Raw genomic sequence first — 14,820 nt, 5'->3', positions numbered from 1 at the left:
CTTTGTTGAGTCGCTAAAGCGAGGTAGCATGTTCCTGCTGTTCATTAGCAACTGTGTGTTTACTCAGTTGTAATTGCAAGGCCAAAATCTCCACTTGCACTCGTGTAGTCAACCGAAGGGAAAGGTACGGGTATACCTGTGGACAGGGCTTGACCTGATGCATTAATTTTAAGGATCTCAACTTGACTTTATGTCCCAAATTAATTTTGTCAGATTGGCAGCTTGGAAACAGTTTTACTTATAACATCTGATAAGGACTCATTAATACAAAAAAAACCCAAACGGGGATACTGGCTCAGGTCAGGCATGCAGTCCAGTAACACACAGCCCAGTATCCTGTTTCCGATGGGGGGGAAACAGTGGCTGCTAAAGAAGGTGTGCCCTGCTTTCTTGGGGCTGTTGTGGTTTGTCTGGTTTTTAATACAGTGACGATTCCTTGCTGTTTTCTCTCTGATTCTGGCCCTCGGGGCTTGCTGCCTTTTTTTTTTTTTTTTTGAGATGTAGTGGAGTTGGCGTGTTGTTCTTCATAGCAGAATCTGCACTTTGATATTTAATTTCTGATAGTTTTTTGTTCCTGAGTCTAGACAATTAAACAACTGTTTTCAAATACAGCCACCTTTCTACAGTTAATTGTAAAAATGCTGTTATGTCAGAATACTTTTGAACACTTGTCTTTCACTTTTATCTAGAAATGTTTCATCATTCTTTATTTTGATGTGGTTTGTTTTCATCTTTTTTCATCCCTAATCCACCAAAGGAACTTCAGTGTTCCTTTTTTTTTGGGGGGGGGGGGGGGAATTCAATGGTGTCCTACACTGGAGAGCAAAGTCCTAGCATCTTAAGAAACTGCTTTGAAAAAGCTGGGTCTGTGTAATCCCCCGTGTGACACGATGATACACAATGGGCATAGCAGAGCATGCGATGGGGTTTGTCCTTCGGGCAGGTTCCTTTAATCAGCTGTCCATGGCTTCTTGAGGGACTGACCTGGAGGTACCAGCTATGTCTGTCAGGTCAGCCAGCTGAAATAGCACAGCCTGCGCTCAGAGTCGGCTGCTCCTGCCCTTTCCTTTAGCCCTGAGTAGCGTCCCGTGGTCCTGAAGCCTGCAGCTGGCTCTTCCTGGCCATCCCAATGCACATTCTATAGCATATAAAGTCTTCTGGGATCACTTTGAATGAAGAAAATGTCAAGCGCTCAACTGTGCTTTTTTTGTTAAAATACCCCACTGACACATGGAAAACACTCTAAAATGGATTTGAGGAAACAGAAAGTCCTTCCTTCTGTGAGTTTCAAGTGCCGCAGAAGACTTGATATAGAGCTCCCTAGGTTTATACAGATCAAAGCATGTCCTGTCCCACTGGGAGACTTCAATGCCGGAATTTGCCTTCCCAGCACATGCATGAATATGGCAGCCCAGATCTACTGAATCATTTTACACTATATGACCCTGGAAGACCTGCATTTACTCAGCCACGGGGAGCAATATAGGGGCAGTTTGTTAGCCGTGATTAACTACAGAATGAGACAGAGGGAAGGAGGGGGGTGTATGATAAGTATCCAAAGTATTGAAGAAAGTGAAGGCTCTAGATTATAAAAAGTAGTGATACAAAACCTGTTGTTTAATGACCAGCTACAGCAACGTTTGCTTTGCCATTCACCAGCAGTTTGACAATAAAATTCTTCATTGCTAATGGTAATTTTGTCAAGATCCTTCTGCAGGGTTGTGGGTGGTCTGCATGCTGGAGAAAAAGAGCTCGCTCAAATCTTTGGCAAGGACTGGTTATGGTGCAATTCTGAGATCACTGTCTGAGTGAGAGCCCCCTGCAAGCTTCTACCTGTCCTCACTAGCATGAAATTATCTCACCCACCTTGTTATAAATTGCCTGCAGTAACAAGCTGAACAATGTGAAGTCAAACCTCAAATACCAAATGGTGGAATGCTGTATTCCTGAAGCTGGTTATATAAAGAGTGCATGTCCGGGAGATGCATGCAGCAGTAATGTCTCTTGTGTACGTAGACTCAAGTTTTCTTCTTTTTTTCTCAAGTTTAATTGTGATGTACAGAACGCTGTGAGCTGAAATTTATTTTCTTTTTTCTGCTGACTGCATTGGGTTTTTTCCCAAGATTCCGAGTACAACTTTTATTTATAGATATAGTTATGTATATACACAGAGATGGAGAATATTTTTTAAATTAAAAGAAGTTTCTGCTTTATTTTAAGGCCACAATAATATAAAAAAATTACAACAATTTCTATTGATATCTTTGAAAATACTGCATACCTACAGCAAAAAATACTCTTCTAGGGTTCTGTTAAACTTGCTGTACTTACTTTAGATGGACTGAAGAACAAACATAACTGGGATATGACTTATGCAGCCGGTTGCCTCATGGCTGCCTGCCTTTTCCAAAGTGCCAAAGGGAGTACAGGAGGAGCTATCTAGGTAACTTCCATATGGGCTGTCTGCTTTTGAAATCTCAGCCAGCATGCTTTCTCTTTATATAGTAATTGATTTTTCTAACTTGAAGTAGTGTCCAATCACCCATTGTACTTTTTATGATCTCCACAGGACTGTTCTCTGGGTCATCTCTAGTACCTTGTCAGGTTTGAATTCATTGTCTTGCTCTTCCTCCCTAAAAGTTATGAAAAATAGGATAAAGCTAAAGATATTATTTGTTTGTTCCTTTTCCTCAGTACATCAAAGTGTGACCAGTAACCTGATCCAGTAACCTGATCCAGTGTGCAAAGACTGAGAGATACCTGAGTCACTTTGTCTTACTGAACTCTGGACTCTCTTTTTACATAGCAACAAGTGCTTTTGTTTATTTGTTATACTCTACGTCATGTTTCTTATCACAGTCCCTAGCTCTGCCCACATATATCACCTTAGTTTTAGTACAAGTTGGGGAATGCTAACAGTACAGCAAAGACAATTCTGAACAGCAGTGCTGTCTGAAATAGTAATGTTGGTTTATTTCATCAGGACAAGAGTTGATAAATCTATCAAACAGATTTATCATGGCCAAAGTCTTAAAAAATGCAATAAACATCTAAGCTCGTATTCAGACACAAAAAAGGCACTCTGTTTCAGAGGTGCTTGGGAGTTACAAGAGGTCACTGCACGGTCTTCATTGACCAGCCTGCTTTACGGAAAGCCCAAATAGTTGCTTATCTGAGAATCTTGGTTTATATGCCCAGAAGACACTGAAAGTAGAGTGGGCTTTTAGGTGCTTTGGGGCTTCTTCAGTAAAATAATTTCCTAGCAGAATAAATTATTTTAAGGTCTGTAAAAGTCTCCTTGTAATTGTAATACTCTATAAGTTACACTTAAGGTGTTGTGATGTGTAGAACCCCTATGACGTGTTTATTAGATGAGAAATTTTAAGCAGTAGAGTTGATTAGTCTGAAGTTTTGAGGGATGCAGTTTTATAATTCTGCTTCTCCCTCCCATGCAATACCTGATTTGTCATCATGTGGCTGCTTATACTGGCTGGTGGTTTTTTGCTATACTAAATTCTGTGAAATTCTTTTGAGATCCTTTTTAGACTTCCCTTTGTTTTACTTCCCAGAGGGCAGGTAATGTATCAGAGCCAGCTCACTCTTTAACTAACGTCTCATAGGTAGGAAGAGAGGGAGAAAAAAACAGGGAAGGGAGAGTACGTCACATTGGAGGAGGAGGGTAGCAATGAAAAATGAGCTTTCTTAAACAAATTGCATGCAGAGGGACAGGCTGCCAGGGCTCAGGCGCTTCGTGGCGGGGGCTCAGCTCTCTTGCCTGCTGGCCACGATGCAGGAAGCAGCTGGAGTCCTGAAGGAGGGCTTCCTCGTCAAACGGGTAAGTGCTCCGGTTCCCTTTCGTGTGGATCTGCTCAAACGTGGAAGCAGCCCCTGAGCAGGGACTGGATCGAGCCAGGGCTCACGGCAAGGCAGCCTGTTGGGCGCTGGGTTTGAGGAGGCTCCTGCCTGCTCCCGGGAAAGGAGGTCCGCCAGGTTTGTGCAGATGCCTGCCGGGGATGCTGTGTGGACTGCAGGTGTACACCACCCTCCCTCGAGTTTCCCTGCACTGGCATTTACCCAGAAGAAAATGAATTCGCTATCAGGATTACTCAGTTAAGTATCAGAAAGCCAGTATGTCTGCACCTAGGGCACACCTCTGCAAAGAGCACATAAAAAACTACCTGGCAAATGGCTATGCGGCAGCAGTGGAAGCGGCCATGGGAGGACAGAGAGAGGGAAGGTGTTTTTACAGTCTCCTAAGATAGTTTGTGCCGCCTTTCGCGACCCAGCTGAGCAGGGCTTCCCATTTCATATGAGAGGATGGAGAACAGACTACCCTTTTTGAAGGGGATCGGAGCAATGAAAATGTAGAAATGTGTTTAAAATAACTTCTTTCTTTCACACCCCTCAAGCTGCACTGTAAGAAAGTTTTAGCCAAAACGTGGAGAAAAGAGCTGAAAGATGGTGTCACAGATTTCGGCTTTTCCAACATTTCTCCCTATAGGACCAAGTCAGTCCTAGCTGGGACACAAGAGGGCAACTTAGCAAGGGGCATAAGCTGCTTTAAGTACCAAGACCCTGTCTCAGTGACTAACAGGGTCCTTGACTGCACACACAAAATGTGATTCAAAGGTTCAAAGCTTTGCCACGCCTTAGGAAATGCTTTTCTACAGTACGTGGCAGTGCTTCTGGTGCTAACATGAAGGTAATCCTGGTGAGGAGCTCTCCTGGCAGGGCTCCTGGCCAGCCAGCCAGCTGCTGGCCATGTGAAGCCATGCTCGATGCGGAGAAGGGCTGCGCAGCCTGAGCTGTTCTTCATCCTCCTTCCTGCAGTGAGGGCAGAGCAGTCCCAGCTCCTGCTCTCCTCTCTGGGCTACGGTTGTATTTTGTGGCACTTAAGCGACTACTGAATTCAAGATGGGGAGCCAAGGCACCAAGTATGTGAGAGGATTAGCTTATCGGCAGCACACTGAGCTGTAACTGCCAGCAGTCCATACAACATCACCAAGATACACAGTTTGATAGGAAGGAGACCACAAAGAAGATGACTAAAGGAAACAGGGAGAAGGGAACAAGGGATCCAGAGAAAAAATTGAGGAAGGAGTGGGATCAGGTAAGAAAACAGAGCTTTCCTAAGAGGAGAGCAGAGGCAAGGAGATGATCTAAGTGCATTATAAATGAATTATGTATTGTAATGTATTATAAATGAAAAGTAAATGTGTGGAAGTCAGGTAAAGATAAAAAGGCAACCTCCTGAAAAAGAGGAAATCTCCAAGAAGGAAAGAAAAGAGCCATAGCAAAGAATATACTCTCAGGAAAAATGGCTAAGGAACTTTACAACAGGTGAAAAAACCACTGAAGAAGGCAAAGGGAAGGAGAGAACAAACTCAAGTTAGATAAATTGTATTTAGTATAGACTGGGAGACATGCAATCTAAAGTGCCCTGGATTATAGGGACTCATTACCGCACCTTTTCTTGGAAATTGCTGGTTTTCCCCTTTACTCATAGAGAATTAATGAGCTTTGATTCCTGCCACAACTGGACCTTGCATGTTCCTTTCTTCTAGCTATGCCCACGCTCTCCTAGGTGTCAGAACTTCTCTACCCAGTGCTTCACCTGTTGGCTGTAATGCTCCATCGCCTGTAGAAATGCAAGTCAGCTCCCCGCCCTGCAAAGCTGGTCCTGACGCTGTCAGGACAGAGCCTGTCAGTGCCAGCCCTCGCTGGGTTTGCTCTCCTGTACAGCTGCACTAAAGAGAGCCGGGGACTGTTTACAGAGGGGAAAGAAGAGGTTTTGTCTGTGTTCTGGATAAGCCAGGAGGCATTCGACAGCAGCCTGCATTCTGTGTTTTGCCATTAAAAAGCCTATTTCCTTTCCAGGAAAAAGCAGCACAGGGAATGTTTTAGCCCAGGAGAGTGGAGACAGGTAGGATAGAAATAAACCACTCATCAGCAGTAAGAGGGGATGTAAGGAAAAGCCAATTCACCCCGCAAAGCACTTTCAAAACCACTTGGTACCTACAGCCACATCAAAATGACAAAGGACAAAACACATCCAACACCACTCAGGGTGACCGGGGAGGAGGAGTTTGTCTCCAAGAGCCTTCACACGTTTTGGATTTAGCCCTGTTCCTGCCTGGTGCCATCAGCAGGCGGGTGTGCACCTAAATGATGGCTCTTTGAGATAATTCATGTGAGCTTTTGCAACAAACAATTCTTGCCAGCAAAGATGTCCTTGCTGGAGAAAGAGCAAAGCACTTTTCTATTGCTCCATGATTTTATAGTGATGGAGCTGTGCTATTTTGTAACTGAAAATGTGTATTTCAGGGAGAACATGATGACTTCTTGTGTATCTTTTCATACAGTTTCTTATTAGTTTATGGTATTTTCACCACCCCACCACCCCCAAAAGAAAATACGGTCATTTCTCGGTGCTGGTATTAGAGTTAGCTATGTGGATTTCTTCCCCTCTAGGGACATATCGTTCGTAACTGGAAAGTGAGATGGTTCGTTCTGCTTCAGGATAAGCTGCTGTATTACAAAATTGAAGGAGGCAAGAAGGAGCCTTCTCCAAAGGGCAGGATCCTTTTGGATGGCTGCACTATTACTTGTCCATGCCTGGAATATGAGAACAGACCGGTATGACTGGAAAAATGTATCCCTTCTCAATGACACTCACTTCCTAACTTCTCCCTAGTCTCTTCCTCTCCTCCTGACTTTTTTGATTACTGCAACCATATTGCTGAGGTATTTCCAGAATTAGGCCCAGCCAAAAGCAAGCTGCCATTAGCAATGTAACCAGGACAAGCAAAGAACTCCCTCATTGTGTCTTTGCTGTTCCCTGTGCCCAAATCTGAGTCACAGCCATTAACAAAAAAAAAACCCCAAACCACCCCCCCAAACAGTGGGAAGAATAAATGCAAGTGCATCAGCCCAGCTGTGTGTGGAGGGAGGACATGGACAGCTCAATAAAATCTGAGGAGGATGGGAAAAAAGGGAAACTTATCATCTGTGGGAGTTGCCTTAAACCCTGGCTGTTTCCATGGTGTGCTCCTGGGGAGCCAAGTCAGACTCCTTTTTCCTTCGCCAATGGGACATTGCTTCTGTGGAAAGTTTCAAGCAAGAGGGCTCTGGAAGGGAAAGAGCCTCCTGCACTTCTCCGCTCACCCGTGAGTAGCGGCAATGCAGACTTCCCCTGAGTGGGGCCAGAAGGGAAATTACTCTGGGAGTTGCAGACTGTTTCAGTCCAGTGAGAGTGTGTAGTTGTTGAGAAACTAGACATCTGGATGTGAAAAGCTCCATAGTCAGCAGCACACTCATATGTAATCCAGTATCTGGGTGGTCTGCTCTCTTTTAAGTACCACAAGGTCCATGCATGCAAACCATGCTTGCAACTGAAACCCCAGGGATTTGAGATGGGGGGAAGCAAAAAAAACCCAGAGTTGTGCCCACCATTCTTCTGGCCAAGAATTGCTCTGCACTGCTCAGGTGGGACACCATATCAGACTTCTTTGTGTCACTTGGGCCAGTGCTAAAAGATGCAAAATGCAAGTGGAGGACAATAGCTAAATGATGTTGTTGCTTTGCACTTCTTTCTCCACAGCTACTCATCAAACTAAAGACAAAAACCAATACAGACTATTTCCTTGAATGTTGCTCCAGGGAAGAGCGAGACTCTTGGGCTTTGGACATCACTGGAGCTATTCATGCTGGTCACCCAGTACAGGTACAAGAGCTTCACAGGATGAAGAACTCTTTCAAACTGCTAGAGAATATCAGCCTCCAGTAAGTGTGTATGGTTTCTCCTCCTGCTATTGCTGTAGTTTGCAAAGCGCCTGAGCTGATGGGTGTGGAGGGTTAAGGGAAGCTCCTCTCTGCACAGATCTGCTCCTGCATAGCCGGGAGCCTCTAAACTGGCTGCTCTGCCCTAGGTTTGCAGATACTTTTGCCAGGGCATGGGAATGCACTTTTTCTTGACCATCATTTTTTGGGAGTTCTGCATGGGCACCTCACTGCTGGCTTGAAGACCTTCCTAGTCAGCTGCAAAGGTTCTCATTGGGGAGATGAATTACCTCAGAAGATGTAGTGTCAGGAAAAGACCAGGCGATGACATTGTTTGTGCCATGTTGGTGAGCTTCCAAAGCTGGTAGCTGGAATCCAGACTAGGATTTTTAGGGTGCATCATGTTAAACAAGAGGAAACAGAGAACTGATTAAGAAATAGAAAAATGGTTTAAATTGAAAGATACTTTGTGAGGCAGCTTGTTTAGTGCTGCTATTGGGAGAATAAAGTTTTCCTATGCCGTACTTAGGACAAAACTTCTGGAGGAGTATCTAGGCTGTTTCCCATCTTTATGTTGGTAATCATGAGGACATCCCAGGCACTGATGGAAGTATGTGGCAATTTCTGCCTGTCTTTCTATTCTACTAACATTGTCCTGTGCTCTCTTTTACAGCCACATAGTGGAGAGGATGTGTGACAGCAGTACTGGAATTAAGCTGACCCGCAACTTGGAGCAAGGCAACAGATACAAAGAGACCTTCACAGGTATACCTACTGCAGGCAAAGAGCGTCCTCACATCTGACACGCCATGTTGCAGAGGCAAGGGAGCTACTGTCCTGCCTTCATGGTGGGATCAGTTGGGGCCCAGTGGAAAGTAGCGGTGCAGCCAAGCTCTCCACCACCTTTCTCTCTTGCTCTTTGGATATATGGAAGCACATGTAGGACCCCACACTTTTGGTCAGCCTTGCACTTCATTGACAGTCTTTGTGGTGGTGCCAAAATGTTTCGGCAAATGATGACCTGTGTAGCAGGAGACCATCTGTCTCGCCTTGGAAGAGCGTGTTGTCTTGGTATGAGAGCTGCCTTTCTCCCTGCAGGTTCTGCCCTGGTGGATTGGCTCATCTCCAATAGCTTTGCTGTGTCACGATTCGAGGCCGTCACCTTGGCATCCATGCTGATGGAGGAGAACTTCATCAAGCCCGTGGGGGCCCGCAGCACGGAGGCCACACGCTACAGCGACCTGTCTGAGCAGTTCCTCGACGACTCCACCGCGCTGTACATGTTTGTAAGTGACACAGCTGCCAAGAGGCACCTCCTCTGCCCCTCGTCACACACTTGGTTTGGGGCAGTGGTAAAGGGGACACGCACAGCGTGCAACCAGAGGTGAAACATGCAGGCTACGAAAGCAAACATAGAAGGAGCAGCTCTAGGCTTTTAGTAGTACTAACACTTGCACTTTTGCTGGAGACAAATAGCTACATGGATATGGCCGGATCTACAAATTACCTAATTAGGCATGAAAAGGGGTGTGTCCCTTGAGTGCAGTGCTGTGTCTGCATTTAACGGAGGCCGTGCTGTAGTTATGCTGAAACTCAAGGCCACAGTGCGTATGTAGCCTTTACAGCTATAATTTGTTGCTTGTAAATCTTGGACATACAAAGCTGAGCAGCAGCGCTGCGGAATAGAATTTGCTTGGGAAATATGAGCTAAAAACAGCTCAAGGAAAAGAAAATGCAGAACTTTGTACTTAAAAGTGTGTTTAGGTTAAAAAGAAAAGTGGAACCATCTTTTCCCTATTTGCAGGCTGAGAGCAGTAAGAAAAAGAGCAGTTCCAAGGAAGAGCTACAATTTAACATCTCTGAATTAAGAGGCACAATTGTGAAGCAAGGATTCTTAGTGAAACAGGTAAATACAGTCTTTGAACCTTCACTGGGAAACAAGAAAAATGACAACTCTTAGGGCTTCCTAGAGAAGATTTATACGAGCAGGGCCAGCAGAGCTAGCGTGCCTGTCAGTACTACTATCAGAGATCGTGTGGTAAAGAATATCGAGTTATAAAGAAGAAGTGAGCTATGGAACTTGCTGCTCAGGCAGGATATTCTGTATATATTGAGTGTACACTGAAAGGTATAAAATAGTATCAAAAGCAAAAGTCCCACACAAACTCCAAATCCCACCAGGGGTGTTACATTCACTTCCAAGCAGCTCCACTGTTCCTCTGGTTTAACCTATCCCATCCAGGTTGTGTGAGCAGCTATGACGTTCTGCTGGCCACGGACAAATTTCAAAGCCGAGTAGATTGATTTTTGCATGAAGTGGACATTTATCTGTGGACAGTCGCTCATGTACACGTGGATGCTGTGCTGGTGGTGAGACCTGTTTTCTTTGGGCACAGTTACCTGTTGGCAGTAATTGTTTACAGGATTCCACCATTAATCTGCAAGATTTAGTTTCTGGCCCTTGCTACGAACAAGATGAGGATCAATCACGCTGTTTCAAAGCATAATGCAGCCACCTGCAGACAGAAGGAACCCTACCTGCACCGCATGGCCCGTTTCTACCCTGAGCTGTGATTTTAGTGTTGTGCAAACTGGATCATCAGATGCTCCCCAAGCCTCCTTCCTCCAGCTGCCAGGGTGCAGCGAGGGTTGGCGGACTGCTGGGTGCCAGGAGCTGCTGGGGGATCCCTATGGGGCTGGCAGGGCAGCCCCCTCATCACCACAGGACGTGAGAGCTGCCCAGGAGCCTCTTCCCATGGCCAGCAGCAGTAAGGGGCAGCCCCCAGCGGCCCCAGCCCGAGGCTGGCCCTGAGCCCCAGCACCAAACCTCCAGGAGGGGGGATGATGCTCTCGGGGCCTGGCACGGGCTTGCGGTGCTGTCCTGCACTGTCAGCAGCTGAGAGGACTGGGGCGAAAGAGTGAAGAGCTGCAGAAGGACCTGACGTAATCCCTCAGAGCATGCACAGCATGGGGTTTTAATCCAAGACCTATATTTAATCTGAAATTAAGAACAGGAATCAGTGATATAATCACTCGGTCCTGTCACTCTGCTTTCTTGGTTCTCAGCACAAGGAAGGGAGAGAGGAAGGAATTATCAATGTATGAAGAAAGATGTTAAACAGAAAATCCTGGGAGTTACCAAGACGTCAAAAAAGATTTTTCTCTGTTGGCTCCAAAACCTCTTTCTTCAGTACCTGTTTAGGTCTCCCCTACAGCCCGCAGGAAAATGGCCATTTCAGGAGATATTTACTGGTGGTAACTTTAGTTCTTCTGTTTTGCAGGGCCACAAGAGGAAAAACTGGAAGGTGAGGAGGTTTGTTTTGAGAGCTGATCCTGCTTTTTTGCACTACTATGACCCCACTAAGGTATGTGAGTGGGGATTTACTACCCCCAGAAATTCTCTTACAGACCTAAACATTAAAATGAAAATACAATTATGCTGTAAATACTTCTCTCACCCAAATCTCCTTTCAGGTTCCTCTATCCATTTCCTGGGGAATAAGACCTCTCTTGCCTTACCATGGGAGGTTGTCCCTTGCAGGGATTTTCTGTCCCTGCACCTTCCCTCCCGTTTTTTCCGCAGTGAGATTCCTTTTTCTTAGCCGAGGGGCAGAAGTCTTCTTGGGACTGGTCTTTTGCTGTACCCACACAGTCTGGGACCATGCTCCTGCAGGGATTCTTTCCGCACTGTGATCTTTCTGGGCTGACATCCCACCACTTGAGGGTCATAATGCTATGGGGATTTTTTACATTCTTATTCCAACATCGAATAGGATTTCCTTGATGCCAAAGTATTTATAGGAATTTCTGCTACTCAGTTTTAAACTTGCTCAGGGAATTGTAAAATTTATCTTCATGGATATAATAATCAATTTGAGCAAACCAGAAGGACATGTGGATCCATCAGCCCCAGATGCATAGGGTACCACAAAGCCCAACAGGTTGCTAAAAGAACATGTACAGAAATGCTTCATGTGACTTTTAAAGAAAACACAAACAACATAGTGAAAAGAGCTTATGGACCTGGTTCATTTTTTGTTGCCTGTTTGTTTGTGGGTTTTTTTGTGCTGCAACTCACCCTTGCAATGCTATAAACTCAAAGTGCAGAACCTGTAGATCAGACAAAAGAATCAGCCTACTAGTGGAAAGAGTCAAATTTTTCCCATACAGTCTTAGTGAAAAGCAGCAAGCTAAAAACTTGCAGAAATATATATATTTTTTTAATATGGGTTGTTACTGATAAGACTATACATAAGTTTGAAATGTGATTGTGAGCCTACCCTTGTGCTTTTAAGTGATCTCCACCATTCCCAGCTACATCAGAGAAACCTCTGAGACTGAAACAACATAGTAATTCATTTAATTACTTGTCCTAGTTGACTTCTCTTGTGACAGGGATGTTTTATATCTGGAAAGACTGGTATTACATCTCCACCTTCATAAAAATAATTGATGTGCTCTGGGAAATTATTCCAATGATGATATTTTCCAGATAAGCCTAATTTCCTTTTTCTTTGCAGGAAGAAAACAGGCCAGTAGGTGGATTTTCTCTTCGTGGCTGTCTTGTCTCAGCTCTGGAGGACAATGGAGTCCCAGCAGGTAAGCACGAGCCTCTAAACTTTCATACATACATATTTATGCCATAGCAATACAGTGTTTGGGTGTGGGTTTGTGTGCACGGCTGTCTGTGTGCACAAGTGGGCTGGCCTGTCCTCTCCCCTTGCAAGCAAGGGAAGGGGCGTATCATAAAAAATCCCCATACTGCTGGGCTGCCCATACCAGAGGGGATTTTTCTAGTGTTATTTCCACTTATCTTGGGTGTTCTCCTTTTTATGGGCTTTTCTCCGTCAGATGACCTCTGAGACAGTCCTAAAACACTGTTTAATATTCCAGAGTTAACAGACAAAGAGGAAATGCCTTCTTTTTGGATGTTGTTTAACTCAAAGTCTTGAGGCATCCCCTGATGCCATCCCTCTTGTGTGTGCCCTCTCTACTTATGCTATTACCTTTTCCTTTTTGATCTGCTAGAACCCAAATGTAGGGGAGACACAAAGACAGCAATACAAAACCCAGTTCTGCTAGTGAATATGCTTAGCTTAGGCATTTGTCTAGAACCTCAGCCTCACAGATAAGTGTTTCTGCTGTTAAAGCAATTTATTTTATAACAGTAAGCACAACGTGTGGATCTCAAATAGGGAGCATCTTTCTAAAGACAAAAGACAGGGTCTGAAAAAGATATGGTCCAGGGTGGGGTGTCATGACGAACAATACAGCTCCTTGCTAACAGAAAGCTGCAGGTGGGAAGGAGCAAATCAAATCTACCGCACAAACTGGTAGGGAGTTCATCCCTCCATTGTATAACTCAAGTAGGATTCTCCATCTAAACAGTGGCTATTTTATATATGATGCATAGTACACAGTAGTTCATACACCCTACGTGAGGGGTGTCTGTCCTACATCTTTATTTTGCAGAAGGGAAATCAAAGACACAAGATCTTTACATGTCTTATCCATAATGAAATGGAAAGGTTCACTAAATTAAAATTCTTCCCTATGAAGCTTCATATCTGCCACAAAGCATTTCTCTGTGCACCTTCCTGATTTGTCATATTTTTTTTCTCTGCAGGAGTGAAGGGCAATGTGCAAGGCAACCTCTTCAAAATCATCACCAAAAATGACATTCATTATTATATTCAGGCCAGCTCCAAGGCAGAGCGAGCACAGTGGATTGAGGCAATCAAACCACTGACATGAGTAAGGCAGACTCCATGCCAAATGACAAGTCACATTTGTGACCAAGTTTCCTGCTCTCATTGTCTGGGAGTGTTTTTTTTTCCCTTAGATAGTCTCTTTTTGTTATTTGTATCACCATAGCACCTAGCAATTCCTGGCAGACCAGCATCCTAGGTGCCCAGGAGTCATGTAGATCCAGAATAATTCCCCACCAAGAACGATCTAACCAAGAGAAAAAAGACAACAGGTGGATACAGACAAATGGGGCTTTACAAAGGAACAATGAGATATAATATTCCAAGATGGAAGAAAAGAATTCTTTTGTACAAGTATTCAGTCTATACCTGACAGATCCAGGTTGTGCTTTATCCTAAAGCAGAAATATCTTGCTCCTTTCCCCTTTATAAAGGGGCTCATAAACTTAATTAGTTAAGACTGGCTGAATCGAAGTAATGAAAGGTCCTGACGTCTGAGGCTGCGTTTCTTGGTATACCACAAGAGTCTTGTGCTAAGCCACAACCCAGCTGCCAGGAAAATCACTATTGCAAAACAAACTAGGGGTCTGTCTGTCCATCCGTCTGCTCTACCATTTGGTTCTCTGTTAGGCTGGAAAAGACCAAAGGATCCTCCTCTCCAGTATACAGATTATTCTTGTGCTGGTAATGGCCCATAGCAGTACAGGATCCTGAGTATCAAATCAGACCAGCGGCAGTTATTCCAGACAATTGCTGGTGCTGAATATACTGGAAGAAATCACTCAGCCATAAAAGCAAGACATTTCCTCCTGATTATCACCATTAAGTCCATTTATGTGGAGTACCATTGGGACTGAGAACTCTAACAGCAGTTCTGACTATTGCTTTTTCTATTTTAAGCCATTAAATTTTCCACTATTTGCCTAGTAAACTTGACTTTGATATCATTAAATATAAAAAAAAAATGCAGTGCATTTCAATCTCCTGTGCTCTTTAGACACAATTTTTCTCAGAGGGCAGTTTGAGTATATGAAAATAATGGTTTCATACACTGTAAATTTAGATCTATACAGAAACTGAGACATTCTCCACAACACCAGAGGATAGGATAGAATGTATGAGATGATTAAAACACCAGTCCAGCCTGCTGATATACTATTTTAATAAAATTTCTTGTGTTATCTGAGTACCTGTATCTGACAGCCAGACTCTGCAGAGCCTCCAAAAGCCCTCTGAAGACAGCATGTTATGTATCTTCCCTGAAGTCACAGGAATTTGATAGCTCTCTATCCACAGAACCACCTCCTTGCAGATTTTTTGTTCTCTGAGTTAT

At 44.3% G+C, this 14,820-nt stretch overlaps 1 protein-coding gene across 1 annotated transcript; it reads left to right on the top strand.

Moving 5' to 3' along the window:
• The first annotated feature begins 3,651 nt into the window (after window positions 1–3,651).
• On the top strand, window positions 3,652–14,673 carry PLEK2 (pleckstrin 2). Its single transcript, XM_052782428.1, has 9 exons — window positions 3,652–3,835; window positions 6,472–6,636; window positions 7,601–7,782; window positions 8,453–8,544; window positions 8,878–9,065; window positions 9,584–9,685; window positions 11,061–11,144; window positions 12,300–12,378; window positions 13,406–14,673. The coding sequence occupies exons 1-9, from the start codon at window positions 3,716–3,718 to the stop codon at window positions 13,531–13,533; spliced, it is 1,140 nt and encodes a 379-aa protein (XP_052638388.1). The 5' UTR covers window positions 3,652–3,715; the 3' UTR covers window positions 13,534–14,673.
• Window positions 14,674–14,820: the final 147 nt, after the last annotated feature.

The sequence above is a fragment of the Harpia harpyja genome, chromosome 3 (assembly GCF_026419915.1).
Source record: "Harpia harpyja isolate bHarHar1 chromosome 3, bHarHar1 primary haplotype, whole genome shotgun sequence".
NCBI classification, from domain to species: Eukaryota; Metazoa; Chordata; class Aves; order Accipitriformes; family Accipitridae; genus Harpia; species Harpia harpyja.
This window is presented reverse-complemented; position numbering and strand designations above follow the sequence as displayed.

What these genes read in the sequence shown, in the direction of transcription:
- PLEK2 (XM_052782428.1), top strand. Translation starts at nt 3,716, where the DNA reads ATGCAGAGGGACAGGCTGCCAGGGCTCAGGCGCTTCGTGGCGGGGGCT. An exon ending in ATACAAAGAGACCTTCACAG is followed by an intron (nt 8,545 to 8,877) that starts GTATACCTACTG and finishes TTCTCCCTGCAG; the next exon opens with GTTCTGCCCTGGTGGATTGG. An exon ending in ACTACTATGACCCCACTAAG is followed by an intron (nt 11,145 to 12,299) that starts GTATGTGAGTGG and finishes TTTTCTTTGCAG; the next exon opens with GAAGAAAACAGGCCAGTAGG.